The 17,528-nt window shown below is 39.8% G+C and overlaps 1 protein-coding gene across 2 annotated transcripts in view; it reads right to left on the bottom strand.

Moving 5' to 3' along the window:
* Positions 1-4,877: 4,877 nt before the first annotated feature.
* Positions 4,878-17,528, bottom strand: part of STK38L (serine/threonine kinase 38 like) — a 111,016-nt gene continuing 98,365 nt past the window's right edge. The window contains exons 6-14 of one of the 2 annotated variants that reach the window (XM_045288438.1): positions 15,707-15,830; positions 15,379-15,533; positions 14,327-14,429; positions 14,097-14,158; positions 12,003-12,135; positions 11,490-11,613; positions 10,413-10,508; positions 7,639-7,730; positions 4,878-7,531 (exon numbers count right to left, since the gene is read on the bottom strand). In XM_045288438.1, the coding sequence (XP_045144373.1) occupies positions 7,404-7,531; positions 7,639-7,730; positions 10,413-10,508; positions 11,490-11,613; positions 12,003-12,135; positions 14,097-14,158; positions 14,327-14,429; positions 15,379-15,533; positions 15,707-15,830 (1,017 nt within the window). In that variant the 3' untranslated portion in view covers positions 4,878-7,403. The remainder of the gene's footprint in view (positions 7,532-7,638; positions 7,731-10,412; positions 10,509-11,489; positions 11,614-12,002; positions 12,136-14,096; positions 14,159-14,326; positions 14,430-15,378; positions 15,534-15,706; positions 15,831-17,528) is intronic. The other variant, XM_004699993.2, reaches the window with a different exon arrangement.

The following is a 17,528-nucleotide window of genomic DNA, read 5'->3' as shown; positions in this document are numbered from 1 at the left end:
TAGTACTCACCCACAACCACCCGACTTGAGGATCAAGCAACTCCCTCTGAGTTAGTGTACCCTGTGGCATCGCTTGGGAAGGTCCTATTTGTCCACAGTGAATTTTTTCGTAAAAGCAGTTTCACGCGAATCTCATTTTTTGTGGCCAATTTGAGAGAACAGCGTTCGACTGTGAAATTGTTTCCCGCTCAGGGAAAATGCCGCAGAAACTGTTGTGATGTTGAACACAGCTTATAAGGACAGTGCTATGGGAAAAACTCAAATGTGTAAGTGTTTTTATTTCAAAAAAGGTGAAATGTGGATGACAAACCTCGTTCTGGATGTCCATTAACTTCCTGAATGGATGAAAATGTCGACTGGTGGTGCATTTGGAGTTCATTCCAACAAGTCAGACTGTCAATCAAGCTCTCTCTTTAGAGGTTCTGAAAAGATTGCCTAACAGCATGCCTCTTGCCCCACCTCACTCCGTGCAACTTCTTTTTGTTTCCGAGAATGAAGAGGGACATGAAAGGACAGCAATTTGACAACATAGAAGAGGTGAAGGAAAAAAACGAGGTACTGTCAGCCATCCAAACTGATGAGTTTGAAAAATGTTTCCAAGAATGGAATAGCAGATTTGACAAATGTATTAAGTGAATTGGAGAGTACTTTGAGGGTTGTTTCATTAAATAAATACATATATTTCAGGGAAATAATTTTTGTCTTTTGAGGGTACCACCTGGCATACACATGAGGGGGCTTCAATGAGTTTGCAGAATACTCACAGATTTAACAGAATCTATTTGTACCTGTGTGTTCACCTCTGGTGCAAACATATTCATGAATGTGGAAGAATATACAAGTGGCAAAGCTATGAAGACTTCTTAGAACCAAACCTTGAAGGAATGAGCCACAGGCATGGGGATGCAGGACCACAGTCTCAGGGGACACTAGGACAATTGGTGTAACACAGTCCACACAGACAATGTTCTATACCCTACTTTGGTGAGTAGTGGCTGGAACCACAAAAGTTCACGAGCAGTCATCTGTGGTGCCAACTATTGGCATCTCCCGACCTGGAGAGGTGTGCTGAAAATAAAAAGTGCCTGGAAACGATCAGTCTGATGCATACATGGGCCATGTGAACATCCCGCTCCATGACCCCGAGACCGTAAGAACTAGATCGTGCCCACTACCAGCTACTCTGACAGGGGCCACATTAGTTCCCTCCCCCGAAAGGAGTTGCTGAATGAGGTGCCACAAAACTCAAAATCCGAAGACCAGGCTCATTGCTTAGACTGGTGGGGACTATGGGCCCCAGGTAGAGCCATCTTAGAATAACCAACCATTTGAGATCAAACGGGCAGCATTTACCCAAGGGCCAAGTTCAGAAGGATTAGGAAATGAAGAGGAATGGAAGCAGGAAACACTGGGCGGAAGTGGGATTGGAGGTGGTACATATGGTGATGGACAAAAAAAAAAAAGTGTATGGATTGTTGAAGGTGAAACAGATGACCTGTTTTGAAAACCTTTACCAAAGAAAGTCACAATAAAAACACAGTGAGGAGATAAATGAGGTCATATTGTGGGGGGTGTAGTCAACATGAAACAAATGGTGTGGATCCCTGAACTGCTCTGTAAACCTTCACCCAATGCACAATGTTTTTGAAAGAAAGCTCACGGAAAAAGTTCATCCTCGTTTCCTCCTGTTTTCCATGAATATCTTGAAGCCCACGTGTGTGTGGCAGAATTTCTGCTCGTCGGAAAAAGTCCAAGGTGCAACCCCCTAAAATTTTGTGAAAAGTACAAATTACAAAACTTAGGTCAAGAATGAGGGACGTGTGCAGACATCTCTTTAAATGTGGCTTATAATGATTTTACCTTTATGGATTGTGTACGTGTGCTTACGTGTTTAGGGCAGAGCTGACCAAGTGGTGACGGTTATCTTTACTTTTGTATGGTTTGCACACTCTTAAGAGCAAATTTGGGGTCCCAGGTCCTCCTCCGTTCTCCCAACCTTCTATGAAATTGTACAAAAGGGTTCCATTCCTCTGCTGGACAAGGGAAGTGAAGGTGTTGGCTCCAACATGGCACTTTCCCTTTCCTGTTGATTTTCTTCCCTGGAAAGAAACCTACAATCCATCCCAGGTTTAGTGGGTTGGTGATTGACGACGAAACGTAAAGCGATGCAGAGGCAACTCTGGTTGGTAGTACACTCTGAAAAATGTTTGGATTTCTACTAGTGAAAGCAAGTTAAGGCAATAGGAATTAACCACCCCACCCATGGCTGGGTTTTGAGAAGCCTGAAAGGGTCTGTTTCTGATGGAACTGCTTTGGGGGAGACGGACCAATGACGAGATGATCTACTGTGATGAATAGGAGCCGGGGGCTGGGAGGGTGGTGGGTGGCAAAAGCTCTGAAAATACAAGCCCTTTTCATAGGGTCAGGGGTCACACATCACCATGCATGCACAATGGCTCTCCTCTGGGCTAGGAAAGAGGTCCTGGGCCAGGATCCCACTCATAGGTGCAGCGGCTGCAGATAAGAACCCTGGCTGTAAACTGATGTGGCGTGCACAGTAGTCAAAAAGAACTTCACTTCGGTTCTGGTCTCACGTGCCCCTTACAGGAGCCCTCACCCCGAGTGCTGACTTGAAGCTAGTAAATTTTATGTCCGTCATGGTCACTAAGCTTCCTAGCCCAGGCAACGGAACAGGAATAGGCAGCCGACTCAACCGGGGACCTCCTAAGACGTGAGGGTTATCCGCTTAGAATGCTTCTGGAAAAGATCTTCCTTGCTCTTAAACAAGAAGCAACACAATAATTGCTTTTTAAATCTCATTTGGTGACCTGAAAAGGCAATGCCAAATTTTTGGAAGATGGCAAAGCAGAAAATGGAAAGACGCTGGCTCTTAAATGTGAGCTTCTCCACGGACCACTCTGAAACCCCGTCCTGGGTCTGTGATAGACGACATCGACTTTCCTCGTTGCTGAAGCCAATTTTGCTTCCTGTCACTTGAAGTCAAAAGTCCCCAGAGTGACAACGCTTGTCACTCTCGCCCTGTGTATTCTTCATGTTTGGTCAAGCAGAGGGGCAGCATAGAAGAAGACCCCCGACAAGATTGATGGGCACGGTGGCTGAGGCCGCCGGCACAGGACGCGGCGGGCCGTCATTCTGTTGCACACACGGTGGAAACTCGGCCGAACAGACTCGATGGCACCTAACAGCAGCAGCAACCACATTCTTCTGAGGTCTGGGAGGTGCTGATGAGCCATGCTCTGTCATTTATCACCTGTTTTGGCCACATCCCGCCTCTCGACCCTATGTGCATAATCTGTGAACTGATGGGAATTCTATTTATAGCATAGAGTAGTTGTAAAAAACAAAATGGATAACATAAATAAAAGCATTTTTATACAATTAAAATTTCTTTATCCATTCGGTGCCTTTGAAAAGTGATTTTAGAATCCCCAAGTGCACTCTAATGCCCCAATTCTGACGCTCAGCATTTTCTGCAGTCTGACAACGGCCTTAATGAGCCGGTGGGCATCACGAGCCATTGGCACAGCACAGCTGTGCTGCACCGGACTCACAGTGGTTGCTTCGGCTCGGCAGAGAGGCTGGCACTGTCTTCATGGCACAGGATGTAGTGGGGCCCGACTACTTGGACCACTGGTATCTCCAGTTTACCTACTATTTTGAGGCATTTTCTATTTCCTGCTTGCAATTGGTTTTGGCCCAGAAGTGTAATTAAAATCATCTTCAGGGAAATGCATATAAGCTGTATATCCACCACGTATCTCACATTGTAATTTACTAACTTGTGCAGCCATCTCTCTACTGCACATCTGAACAGAGATTTTAAACACACTTGTTTAGTACATACGGTATCTTGATTAGACATCACGATTATTAATCTTGTTCTTGACATGATCTTCAAGTGTAAAAGCTGGATATATTTTTAACACAATCTAAAGAGTTTTTGATAAACACTTATCTCAAAACTTGAAAATAAACCAAGAAACCTCACCAACAACAATTTTGTAAACATAGCTTTTATTTTTGTCTTACCTTCAATGAAAAAGCCTTCGTGCCACCAAAACATGTAAATTCAATAACCAAACACAAACTCCAGTCTGACCATTCACTTCAAGACAATTGCGAAATAATTTATATTGCTTTTTGTAAAAAAAGAACTATGATCTATTTTCATTATTAATTTTAAAAGCAGCAATATTCCCTCACATTTTCCATAAAAATCTAAAATATATCTAATAGTCCCAAGTGTCTTGTATTTATAGTTGATCTAAGTGTTTGTTTCATAAAATTTTTCAGAAATAAGTGCACTTCTAAAGAGAAAGCGAAACAGAAATAAAGACCAGGGAAAATGATCGTGGTTGCAGCAAGACAGCCATTTGACTGTTCTGAATCCTAACAATTCAGAGAGACTCTGCTTCGTCGCTAGGGTCTCTGCTGGTCACCATCTCAGTTCATTTATCTGTGAAGTTGTTTCTTCGACCAGTAGAGACTGATGACTGATTGATTGTCTAAAGGTTTTCTACATTAATCTACCAAAATAAATGCACTTAAAAATACTTTTAAGTATACAGATTTGCACAGGGTATGCAGGTGTAATTTTTAAAATAGAAATACTATGCCATTATATAAACTAATGAAACACTATTAAGCCTTATCAAGTTTTTAATATTCCACATTGGTTATTTTCATTCAACTAACTAGCTTAAGTGAACTAGTTAGTTTCACTAGCTAACTCAGCCATATATCTCATTCAGAAGAGGCTGATCTATGTGATTCCTTTTTTTTTTCTTCAGGCAGCACTGTTTCAGTAAGTTTAAAGGAGATTTAAAACGCTAAGAAATGTAAAGAAAGGTAACATAACGCTTTAATACAAATATTTTTAATAAAAAAGTCAGTGTACATTAAACCAGGAAATCAATAAATCTGAGTTATACAAGCTTCCTATGTACTTAGAAAAACCAAAAACAGTTTATAATAAAACTCTTAATTCAAAATAGAGTCCAATTTAACGAAAATGTCATTTTACCCAATAGATTAGATAGGGCTGTGTTATTTAAATTAAATGGTTCACCTGAAATATGGGAAATGTATAATCAAGAAAATTCAATCTCAAGGGTACTTTGCAAATTATCTAGTTAGTTTGCATCATTAATCAAATTCTTAACTTCCAAAGGGCAGACACAGTCTTTAATTGCTTTTAGGTAGGCACTTAACAAATGTTTCTGAGGAGAGAACCCCAAAAGATTGTGAATCACCCTGTTAACTCCAGGGGAAAACGAGACTCTAAGCAAAGCCAACTTCCCAGAACGATTCTTCCACTGCCAGGATAGCCCACGTGTTCCCAAGTCCTTCCTGGTAACAGAAAGACGCTCAACTTCCATACAAATAAAAAGGGCGCTTAGGTAACCCAGCTCTTCTATCAGCTTGTCCTCACCCCTTACCGTGCACTATCACATTAACAACACTTGTCTTTTTTTAAAAAGGGGTGAGTACGGAGAAACTGGTAAAACCTGGCAGATGTTGTAGGTACTTTTTAAATTAAAGGCAGTGGTAACTAGAAAACTCAGAGTTAGTCTAATTGAAATTATCTAAGCATTTTAACAGCTCTCCCCTAAATACTCAGCCACGTGACCTAATGGAGAAATGTAGAGATGAAATATTTAGCAAACACATAAGTACTCAAAAACAAAAGGAAAAACCCAAACACCTAAGAAGATAAAGAAAAAGGAATGAGGGGAAAACCCTCAATGGCCTTATTGGAACTTCGTGGAGCTACCTAGCAGCAGCGTTTGGGAAAGCTTTTGTAGTTTTGCATAATGCTCCTGTACTATTCTTCCCAATGAAGAAGAACATTCCTATGAATCAATCATCGCTTCCTAGTCTGGTCATTTGCAATGGTTATAAATGCTATATTTAAAATGAATTGTCTCAATCAACAGTTAAGACAAATATTAGGCCATTCTTTGATAAAGTTATTAATTCAATTAGAAGTTTTGAAACCAAAACCTCCAGAGAATCATTTTAGAATTAAAGTGTTGACTTGGAAAAGATTATCCAGTTCTCAGGGATATATCCCAAAAATGTAATGCTGGCATTCTCTCCCCTACCCCTTTATCACAACCCCTCGGGACTGCATTTGCTTCCTTAAGTCCACCGACATAGACCACAGTGATGAAGCTAAGCATGAACAATATTGCCCTGGAGTAAGCGGACCTCGGTCAAAGATGCCACGGTGAACACAGCATTCCCCCAGGCAAGCAGAGGCCCACTCAGTGCGAACATCCACTCTGCTCAAGATCTTTGGTGCATCGGAGTGTAAGAAACAATGGCATAGTAAGACAAGGACGGTCAAAGGAGAGTTTTCATCCAAAGAAACAAAAGCCATGATATGTAACAACTTTCTAGAAAACCAAAGTAAATAGCTCTTTGTTCTTTACAAGTTCATTTCTGTGATCAGAAGTTTGACATATAAAAAAATAGTTTAATAAAAATACACTAATTCTACAAGCAGCCTTCATGGTCATTTCTTAAATCCAACTCACCAAAATCAAACTAAAATAACGTCATGTCCTCTTATTAAAGAAGAGATCCTCTTGTCACAAGAAAAGCAACTTTACATTTTAGAGAAAACAGTACATCTCCCTATGAGTATAGAGACTACGTATACAAAGGTCATCAGTGTTTCTGAATGCAAAGTAAATCTATTAGTGGGTTGGTTGAGTGAAGATGTTAAACTTCCTCTGCTTGTTAGAAACCTGCTGCTCCTTACTGTCGAGCGTGTGTAATAGCATGACCACATATTTTATGTTTTACATAACCAGTGTAATTTCCTTTTTTAAGATTTCTTAAAGCCATTACAGAAGTGGAATTCATATATGTTCTATAGAAGTCCAAATCAACAGGGCAATTCTTCTAACACCAACTATGGAAGGATGGCTTTTACTGATTATCGAGACCCATAAGGTTTGCAGTAGAACAGCAACACTGCAGCGGTACCTACAGGTGAGTCTATGGTGCTTTACATGATATGTGTTTCTCCTGAATTGATTAATAATGTTACAGTACAAAGCCACAGGACACACAGGCAGAATGGACCTTAATACGCATGTAGGCAGTGCAGTTACAAAGGGATGTGCGTTCCTTTTATTCCAGTACCTTCGTATAATAAAGTTAACAAAAATAATATTAAAAAAAAAAAAAAGCCAGCTGGCACTGCCAACCAATTCCTGTAGTAGTCTTAGAAATCCTAATCCTGTAGAATCTCCTCTTGTACTCGATAAGCACCACCGTCTTCGGGAATATTCAGTGTATTGTCATCTACGCCAAGCAAGCCTGGTGATGCAGCTACCTGAGTTCTCTTGGGTGTGGGCGAATGTGATCCTCATTCATAACTTCCCAGCTTTCATGTAGGTGGGGATAGAGCCACGCTGAGTCAACCCTTCAAACCTCTTATAGGTATAATTAAGAAAAACCCAGTCTTTGGATTTGTAGTCCGGTTCTGTGGTGTTTGGCACTTGAAAGACAGAAAAAAATCAACCAAGAGCAAGAGAATTCATTAGTGAAAACTGCACTACCTTCATGGCCTTTGACCAGCATTAGTCATGTTGCACACTGTCTTACCTGGTTGTAAAATATCTGATTCAGGAAAGTCATCAAAATTTGAAGTATCATCAATGCTCTTGATTTCTATGGGAATAGCTGCTGGCCTTTCCCTATGAAAGGAATTGAGCAGACATGGTAAACTTTGGTGCACTCTTAATTTTCACATAAATAATTCTGCTTGTAAATTCTGCAAGCTGTTCTATGGGTATTTTATTATTGAAAGTTAAGTAGATTTCAAAATTATTATGAGTATACATTTTTTGTTAAGGCATTTTCATGTAGTTAGAATTTTTATTTGTTTGTTTCATGATTTTCTCACAGTATTTTTAAATGGAAAATCAAGAGCTAAGGAAAGGAAACGGTAAAACAGGATATTCTGTCTTAAAAGATTTGATAATGATGGTTGTGTAGACTGCAACTTACCTCAGTGGTCCAGGAATTGAGGTCTTCTAATAGAGGTCCCATAAATCAAAAGTAATTTGGGGAGGAAGGGGTGCAAAGGGTGAAAGGATAAAATCTGAACAACAAAACTTCTTAGGTTTTTATTGCTTGTGGGCATAAGCTATCAGCTTATTTGTTCAAAAATATTTACTGGATTAATTGGTGCAGATTTTATGAAGTTATGTAATATCTTTCTAAAAATAAAGTTATTTTCCCTAAAAATAAGCTTACATTCATTTGGGGGAAAGAACCAGAGACCCTGAGCCCGGAGCGCTACCAGCCAATAACGGCCACGTCTTCAGCAAACCTGGTGATGGGCACTGCTAGTTTCCTATGCACATGATCGTGGTGTAAGCTTTGTTTCCTTGGAACCTTATATTGTGAAAAACCTGGTAATCTTACCTGTCTCCAAATAGACTTAAGTATGGCTTTAGGCAGGCAAGTTCCTATTCTGGGTCTCTATTTATATAATATCAAGAGATTAGATGCATAGTCTTCAGGTATCCTTCCAACAACAAAGGGGGTGAGGGGGCCATGGTTTTATTTAATGAGCTGATGAACAGAGAGCAAAATCAGGTCATTTACTAGTTCTGGCACTTTAAGCAAACACCATCTCAATGCCATATTTTCCTCATCTGTAAAAGAGGAACAGGAACACAGTGAAGCTTGTGAGAGCTGGAACTCAACAGGACTGCCCTGTGTTTTCATAGCTCGAAAGTCTTCCAGCTTTGGCAGGGCGCAGTCTTACCACTATTCTATCACTTGTCTTCATGGAAAATATTTGCACTTTCCTTCTTTGATAGGTTTCCACCTTACACAGGCTCCAGCTTTCACAGGTTGTTGTTCTTTTTTTCATTATAGTACCCACTTAATCAGTTTATGGTGAGGATAAAATTTAAAATGCATAATAAGTGCTTACAACAGTGCCAGAAACCTAGTATATGCACAAAAATTATTAATGATTACTTTAATAGGTAGAGTGCCCGGCGCTTGGCAGGGCCCCCAGCAATGTGGTACTGAGGACACAGCGCGTGAATTGCCTTGGAGGATGAAAGGAGCTGGCTAGGCAGGGCAGGGAGGAAAAGGGCACTTCCATCAGAACAAGTGACAAATGGGTAGGAAAGGCCAGACAAGACAATACTTGTCCAATGACGCAAGAGCCACACCAAGCAATTAGAGATTTTTTAACTTTATTCTAATTGCAGACACAAGGAGAAGGAATATGGCACAATCAAACTTATGGTTGTCAACTGACTGCTGTGTGGAGAACAGGCCTGGGCTATTGCAGGTAGTTTGGCCATTCAATGAATCAAGGTCAATGCGCTCAAGTATCAGCAAGCAGATTTTTAAAAGTTACTTATATTACATAACTCCTCCACACCTGACTTTAAAGAAAGGGCTGTATTTATTATGAATGAATATGGGGAAAGTTGTATATGCTAAAGAGGAGGACAAGGAGGGATTAGAAAGTCTGGCTTTCAAACAAAGCTCTAGAATTCTATTCATCTTTAACTCCGCTGACGTAGTCCCTCACCTGTAAAGCAGTGATAGTAACAACGAGCTAACATTGCAGCTCACTTCTTTAATGGCTAAATGGTAAGAAGGAATCCCAAGGAGCTAGAATGGCTAAATGCTTGATTACTACCTGAAAGGCTGGCAGGTCAAGCCCAAGCAGAGGAAGAAAGCCTGGCAGTGTGCTTTAAGAAAGTCTGGAAAACGCCCAGAGTAAAATTCGATTCTGCACCCTTGGGGCCCTCGTGAGCTGGAAGTGCTTGACAGCCGCAGGTTTTGCTTTGTTTACGAGGTAATGAGGACACAGCAGGGTCTGTGGAGACTGACACCAGGATGCACACGGCAGTAGTTAGGCGCTGTCTGTCAATTTTCTACTCCTAGCAACTCCCTATGACAACAGAACTGACTCAGAGAGTTTTATAGGCTGTAATCTTTGTGGAAGCAGTTCACCAGGATTTTCTCCAGGGGAGCTGCTATGCGAGTTTAAACTGCCAGTCTTTCTATCTGCGGCCAAATACTGAACCACTGAACAACCAGGCTCCTTAGTATGCAATGTACAAACATCTTTTCTGTGCTAACAGCCATCCTAGTGTAATTCTGAATAAAAACTTCTAAATAAGTGCAAAACAAGTGGTTTTGTTTTCTCTTATCATGGGCATTAGGATAATTTAGCTGTACCTATTATAATCCCACTCACCTCTAAAATCTAGAAAACACTGACTTGCTATACATTGGTGTTACTTTTTATAGTCAGTCTAGTAGGATCAGAGATAAGTTAATCACAAGTCTAGACATCTGTGTTCACGCACACCTCCTGTGCACAAAGCTTAGGAACATACCTGATGTGGCCCCAGTCTACACCTTCAAAAAACGGATGACCTTTTATTTCTTCTACGCCACTATTTCCAATTCTATTTTCAGAGTCAATACAAAACCTAGAACATGGAAACAGAAATTATCATAAGCAAGGTATATCTAAAGTAACTTTCTTTGGATTATTTGAAATATTAATCATCTTACAAAATAAATTTTTGTTGTTGTTATGTACTGAAGTTAATATTTATTAATTTCTCTTTTCTTTAACAGGGAATATGGGAATATGGGAGAAAAAAATCAAAATCACCCGAAATTGTATTATCAGAAATAACCACTATACATATTTTGATGCAATTCCCTTGGAGTCTTTTATAATAACTTTTTAAAAATTTGTGTTGAGAGAATAGTATTTTAGAACAACTGTTAAAATCTAATATACTGTAGACATTTTCCACATCTTCATCTATAAATTTCCATAAGGATATGTAATGATTTAGTCAGTCCACTATTGTTAAATTGAGACTGTTTCTCATTTTTCACTACTAAGAATAAAAATACTTTATCGCTGTACGCAAAACTCCTAGAAGTGGAACTGCTAGGTCAGAGGCCAGGCCCAATTAAAGAGTGCTTTGTAACATACTGCCAATGGCTGTCCCCACCCATCCACATTCACATTCCTTCCAGATATTCTTGATCATACTACACACTTCATCCTTCCTTGAAGAATAGAATGGAATATTTTATTTAGAAAACCCCCCATATAGGATGTCTTGATACGAATTTCTGCTACTGTAATCTCTCTTTTCTTTACCAGGACAGTGTTATTACATTCTAACGGGGTGACCTTTACCATGAACATACACCAATAGCTGGAGTAATACAAGAGCACGTCTTGCTTTCAACTCCCTTTTCCCTTTGCCACTTCCCTTAAGAGTTTAATATATATATATATTTTGAGTTTAATATTTTTTAAAATTCCTTTTCTTTACTGAGTTCTTTTGGGATGACCCCTCCCAAAAGTGAAATGGGCAATTTAGTCCTTTAGGAACCTGGTTAAGTTTTAGGATATCAAGAACTCCTCTAGGGATTTAATCATTAACCTTAGAATTAAGTCCTTGGCTTTCTCGGATATAGGTACTTCTGGTGGAAATACCAGCGTTTCTTTCCAATTCATCACTTTTCTGTATGTTTCTTGAGGTGTTTCAGAACAGAAAGGTGGATATCCTGCATATCAGAGAAAACAAAACTTTATTAGTTTTTCTCATCTGGTGTTAATCCTACTTTTCATGTGATTTATCTAATAAAAAAAGGTGTCACCACGGATCAATTACAATAAAATTGCCAATAAGATCAATCACACAAGGATTTTAAGTATCATTCCCCCTTTTACCTGCAGATATAATGTTGAGACATGGGGAGCTTGGGTTAAACAGTTTCTTTCTTCCTTAAAGAGGGCCCCCAGAGGGCACATTAGTATTTATCATTGGGAAATGTCAGAAACAGGCTTTAGAGAGCTCAGGTATTTTAGCCTACTATGATGTCTACACGATGTCCAGTCAATGACATTCTAGGATATTTACATATTGTGTACACAAATTAATACTAAAACATACCTATTAGCATTTCATACATAATCACTCCCAAAGACCACCAATCACATAGTTTGTTGTAACCAGTCTGCATGAACACTTCCGGAGCAATGTAATCTGGTGTCCCAACTGTGGAATATGCCTGCAAAGGAGAAGCCTGTCAAACCAAGATTTTAAACTTTGTTTTTAAAGAGCTGCATGGCTCACTATTGGAAATATCTAGTCATTTCCCATTCAGTCCTCTTTTGTTGTTGCATATTTATCAAGTATGAGGCTCAGTGATAAGTATCAAGTTCAGTAAATTTTATAGGACATGATTTCTGCTCTTCTACCCCCACCCCCCCACCCCCAAGAAGCTTACCTAAGCTATCTATTTAGACTTAAATAGACTTCAAAAAGTAATGGAGGTGCGAACCCACTAGACATGGCTTCCTCACAACTTATGGAATCTTCAGCAAGGTACTCAACCTCTTTGCATCTCAGCTTCTTCGCCCATAAAACTGAGCGACACTATCCTAGCAGAGTTGTGTGAGGACCAAGCAAGAAAAAAAATGGGTTTTGTAACTCTAAAGGATTATATAAACATAAGGTCTTTTCATCATTAACTTAGTTCCAAGGAACCTTTGATACAACTTTTGATACAACTTTTGCTCAACTGCTACCTAAAGGTTAGAGGTTCAAGGCCACCCAGAGGCGCCTCAGAAGACAGAGCTGGCAGTGTCCTTCTGAAACGCCAGTCACTGAAAACCCTGTGGAGCACAGTTCTACTCTGACACACACCGATCGCCACCTGTCAGAAGGAACTCCAAGGCAACGAACTGGCTTTGTCTACCAATCAGGACACTGTCACTTTTCATTCTTGATTCATGTAAAATCTTCCAACAACAGTCATGTACGGTAGCATTCTCAACTGGGGGAGTACTCTGGGGACCCTCTAAAAATGTACGGCAGCAGACTTTGCTATCACAATGACCTGTGGAAGGGCATCATCGGCACTGAAGCAGACGCAGAGCACAGGTGCCAAAACACTCATCCAGTGCCCCCTCCCTGACCCTCTCCCTGATAGAGGGCACGATTGCTACCCACAAGAACAGTAACACATGCACACGATTATTAATCTGTGGATATTCTGGGACACAGCATTCCCTTGAGTGTATTTTTAAGTCTGGGTTTTTTGTTTAAAAGGAAATATTCTAATTCTTTTCTAGATTGTAAAATTTCATACGAAAGTGACACGTTTTAAAGGAAAGTTTTCCGCCTTAAAACACAGCTCAATACACTTTGAAAACTGTTTAAGACACTTAAAAAAAACAACACTGAAATGTTTTACAACCACAGGAAGCTGGCAGTTTTATTGGCTAATAAAGAATGAGCTCAAGAATCCAAGGTCATTTTATTTTATTTAGAGGACATCAGACTATTATTTTTCAGTCTATTTACTTTCCCATGGGGAGGTTAAATGAGTCTGCACTTCATGACTTGGTTGAATACAACAAATATTTATAGACTGTATACATGTGCCAGGCATTGTATAGGAAAACAAAGTATCACAGCACATTCCCAATCTTGAGATTGTTCACCACGCTATCAACAGGATGGAGGGAAGGTGGAAAGGAGGGAACAATTCTTACATCTGCTAAGTAACAGAGGAGAAATGGTCTGAGGTTAAAAAGAGGCAGTAGGATTTCACACGAAGAAGTCTATCTGTGGTAAAGTTCGCTTTAAACATTTTTATTTATTATGATGTTGTTGACATACAAAACTTCCTATAATTGTCTATCATTTCCGAGGGCTTGAGCACAGATGTAATGTATGGAAATTATCAGCTACAATCACATTATTTTAAGTGTGTTTATCTAGAGAGCTGATGACTAGGAAAGTTTGCCAGCTCACAGGTTTACTCACAAAATGCTAACTTAAAGTTAAATCATGAAATGAAAACCAGCTTTCTACTCCATAGATAAAAACACTTTAGGAGCATCTAAGAGAACAATGTGATCCCAGAACAAGCCTTCTCTTTGCCAGGGAATAAGTATTAATCATCAAGAAGACACGAAATGATCAAGTAGAGCCCAGATGTGATTTCAGGCCCCAAATCCCCTCTCATGACTGACTCACCAGCTGCCTCCTGTTCTTCTTCCATGTCTCTGCCTTCCTTTTGGAGTTCATATTCTGAAATGCTAATTTCAACAAAGTGGAATTAGGAAGGAAAAACTCTCACTGAAAAGCAAATTCACACATACAAATTTCAAACACCCTTTAAAAAAAAGAGGAATAAAAGGCAGAGAACCTTTAGGCCTCAATTAAACCAACCGTCATTATTTCAAGCAGAAAAACTCCCAACTTACAGAAGTCACTTGGTGGGTTGTGCGTGAGGTTTCTGTAGAATTCGGTCCTGTGAGCTTTCTTTAATCCCGTGCATAAACCAAAATCAGATAATTTTACATGACCCTGAAAAATATAAATCCACTAAAATCAAGAGATGACAAAACCCTGGAAACAAAAAGCCTTACTATAAACATTCCTGTTGAGTGCAACTGTTATAAAATGTCTTGGGAATCCGGGGCAGATGACCCCTCCAGGACCAGTCTGAGAGTGGCGATATTGGGAGGGTGGAGGGAAGGTGGGGTAGAAAGGGGGAACCGATTGCAAGGATCTACATATAGCCTCTTCCCTGGGGACAGACAACAGAAAAGTGGATGAAGGGAGACATCGGACAGTGCAAGATATGACAAAATAATAATAATTTATAAATTATCAAGGGTTCATGAAGGGAGGGGGGGAGGGAGAGGGTAAAAATGAGGAACTGATACCAAGGGCTCAAGCAGAAAGCAAATGTTTTGAGAATGATGATAGCAACAAATGTACACATGTGCTTGACACAATGGATGGATGGATGGATTGTGGTAAGAGTTGTATGAGCCCCCAATGATTAAAAATAATAATAATAATAAAAATAAAATTTCTTAAAAGTCAGAGGTGAAACTGTTACTTTAAAGAGTAGACAGCAGAAGATCCGTGTCAGCCATATTTCATAGATGTCATTTGATTCCCGGGTCCTCTCCTACAGCTTTAGTCTATGAAACTATGTCGCCTGGCAGTAACCTAGACACCCTGGTGGTGTAGTGGTTATGCATTGAACTGTAATCCACAAGCTCAGCTGTTTGAAACCACCAGCTGCTCCACAAGAGAAAAATTGGACTTTCTGCTCTGATTAAAGACTTAGAGTCTCGGAAACCCACAGGGCCACTTCTTTCCTATCCCGTGGGTCGCTGTGAGTTCCCATCAACTCAAACGACAGTGAGTTGTGAGAAAGAACATAGTTTTCAGTTGCTCAACTAGAAGACAAGCTTTTTATAAGAGATCAGCAAGTTATTGACTCAACACTTTATTCACATACCTTGGCATCCAATAAAAGGTTGTCTGGTTTAATATCGCGATGGATGAAACCCAACTGGTGGATCGCATCTATTGCCAGAACAGTTTCTGAAATGTAGAACTGTGTTTCCTCTTCTGTCAGGGTATCTTTCTTCATTAGCAATGTCATCATGTCACCTAGTGCAGACAGTAAGCAGCATGCTATCGGAAATGCCTTGTAAAAGCGTTCTTTGTATGCATGCAACGTGTTCTTCATTTTCCAACCCACCCAGCACTCTTCCAACAGTTTCTAAAGTCCAAGGAAAGGTTGTGCTTACGTCCGTCTGTCATGATCATTAAGTTTACTTTACCTCCGGGGAGAAATTCCATGATGAGATACAGGTTCCTCTTATCCTGAAAACTGTAAAACATCTTCACCACCCAGGCACCATCTGCTTCTACCAAAATATCTCTTTCTGCTCGGATATGGGCTACCTAGTGAATATATTTTGAAGAAATCATTGAAACACATTGTACATTTTGCAAGCTTAACTTCTACAAGTATCCCCAGTTCATTACAAATCATGAAGGACAGCGAAAGTTTTTGAAGATACACTACTGGGAACAGATGCATGTCCATATTCTGATTAAACATGGGGAACCACAGGAAACAGTTTGGCCTTTTTCCTTTGGGCCAGAACACTTAGGAGCCATAGTTACACCATGAGTATCTATGGCCTTGAGGTAGGACGATGGTGGGACTGAAACAAAACTTTCTAACCATGATCTCCAGCCAGCCAAGACCCTGGCTCAGTGATGGCAAAGTCAGGATCCTTAGCAAACTCTTTTTAACTGTTCACAGTCAAACAAAGGATCTCAGACTTGTTGTTTACCTATTTGGTCAACTTTTTAAGAAGCAGAAACTTTTATGATATCTACATTATAAAATAATATTTTCTCAATAGTATTATATTGTAAGATTTTCATAATATCAGTGATCGTGAGCTACAGCTAATAAGTATAACTTTCTATGGGGCTGTCCCTCATTTTTGCCAGGCACGTAGTTACATGGCATGCTATTAAATGAAATTTCCATAGGCTGGAAAGTTTTAGAAGTGGGATAAATTATGGGGCAGGTAAAACAAAGGTGAGTGGATCAAATCCAGCAGCCAGCTCACAGATGAAAGATGTAGTAGTCTACTTCCAGGAAGACGTACAGCCTCGGAAACCCTAAATGGTAGTTCTACTCTGCCTTACGGGTCATTATGAGTCAAAGTTGACTTGATGGTAAGGAATTTGGTCTGGCTTGTTTTTACAATGCACACCACTGACCGTGGGGCTGGTCAATTTGCAGACACTATTACATTATATTACTAGGAGTCTCGGCAGCACAATGGGTTAAAGCAGTCTGAACCCACCAGCTGCTCCACGAGAGAAAGGTAAGGCTTCTAATTCCGTAAAAAGTTACATCATAATAATAATTTATAAATTATCAAGGGTTCATGAGGGAGGAGGGAGCGGGGAGGGAGGGGGAAAAGTGAGGAGCTGATATTAAGGGCTCAAGTGGAAAGCAAATGTTTTGAGAAAGATGATGGCAACAAATGTACAAAGGTGCTTGGCACAATGGATGTATGTATGGATTGTGATAAGAATTGTACGAGCCCCCAATAAAATGATAAAAAAAAAAGAATTGTAGGACCCCCCAATGAAATTAGTTAAAACAAACACACAGTTACGGTCTCGGACACCCATGGAGGCAGATCTAGTCTGTCCTAGGGGGTTGCTGTAAGGCAACTGAGTTGATGACAGCCAGCTTTGGTTTTTGTTGATTGTTTATTTTACATTCTTTCTTCAAAGATCAACTCAAGCGTAAGATTTTATGCTTTTGCTTTCAGTATAAATTATCTCCAAAACACATGAGAACACAGATTAAAAAAAATCTTTACATGATAACAAAATACAGCCTACCTAAAACCACTGTATTACTACCTAGTACAGTGAGTGTTCTGAAATCAACACACAAGAGTCTGGAATTAGAACCTTTTTTCTGCACCCCCCAAAACTAGGTCTATTTCCTTAAATGGTAGCAAAGACTCTTACCTCTTACTATCATTTCTAATTTTCCAGTGGTGATTATATATATATATATAATTCAGACTAGTCACATTTCAAGTGCTCCATTTTTTTTTTTTT

This window comes from Echinops telfairi, unplaced genomic scaffold (genome assembly GCF_000313985.2).
Source record: "Echinops telfairi isolate 266 unplaced genomic scaffold, ASM31398v2 ScPeMD7_21;HRSCAF=78, whole genome shotgun sequence".
NCBI lineage: Eukaryota > Metazoa > Chordata > Mammalia > Afrosoricida > Tenrecidae > Echinops > Echinops telfairi.
Note: the sequence above shows the minus strand (reverse complement) of the source record. Positions and strands in the feature narration are given on the sequence as shown.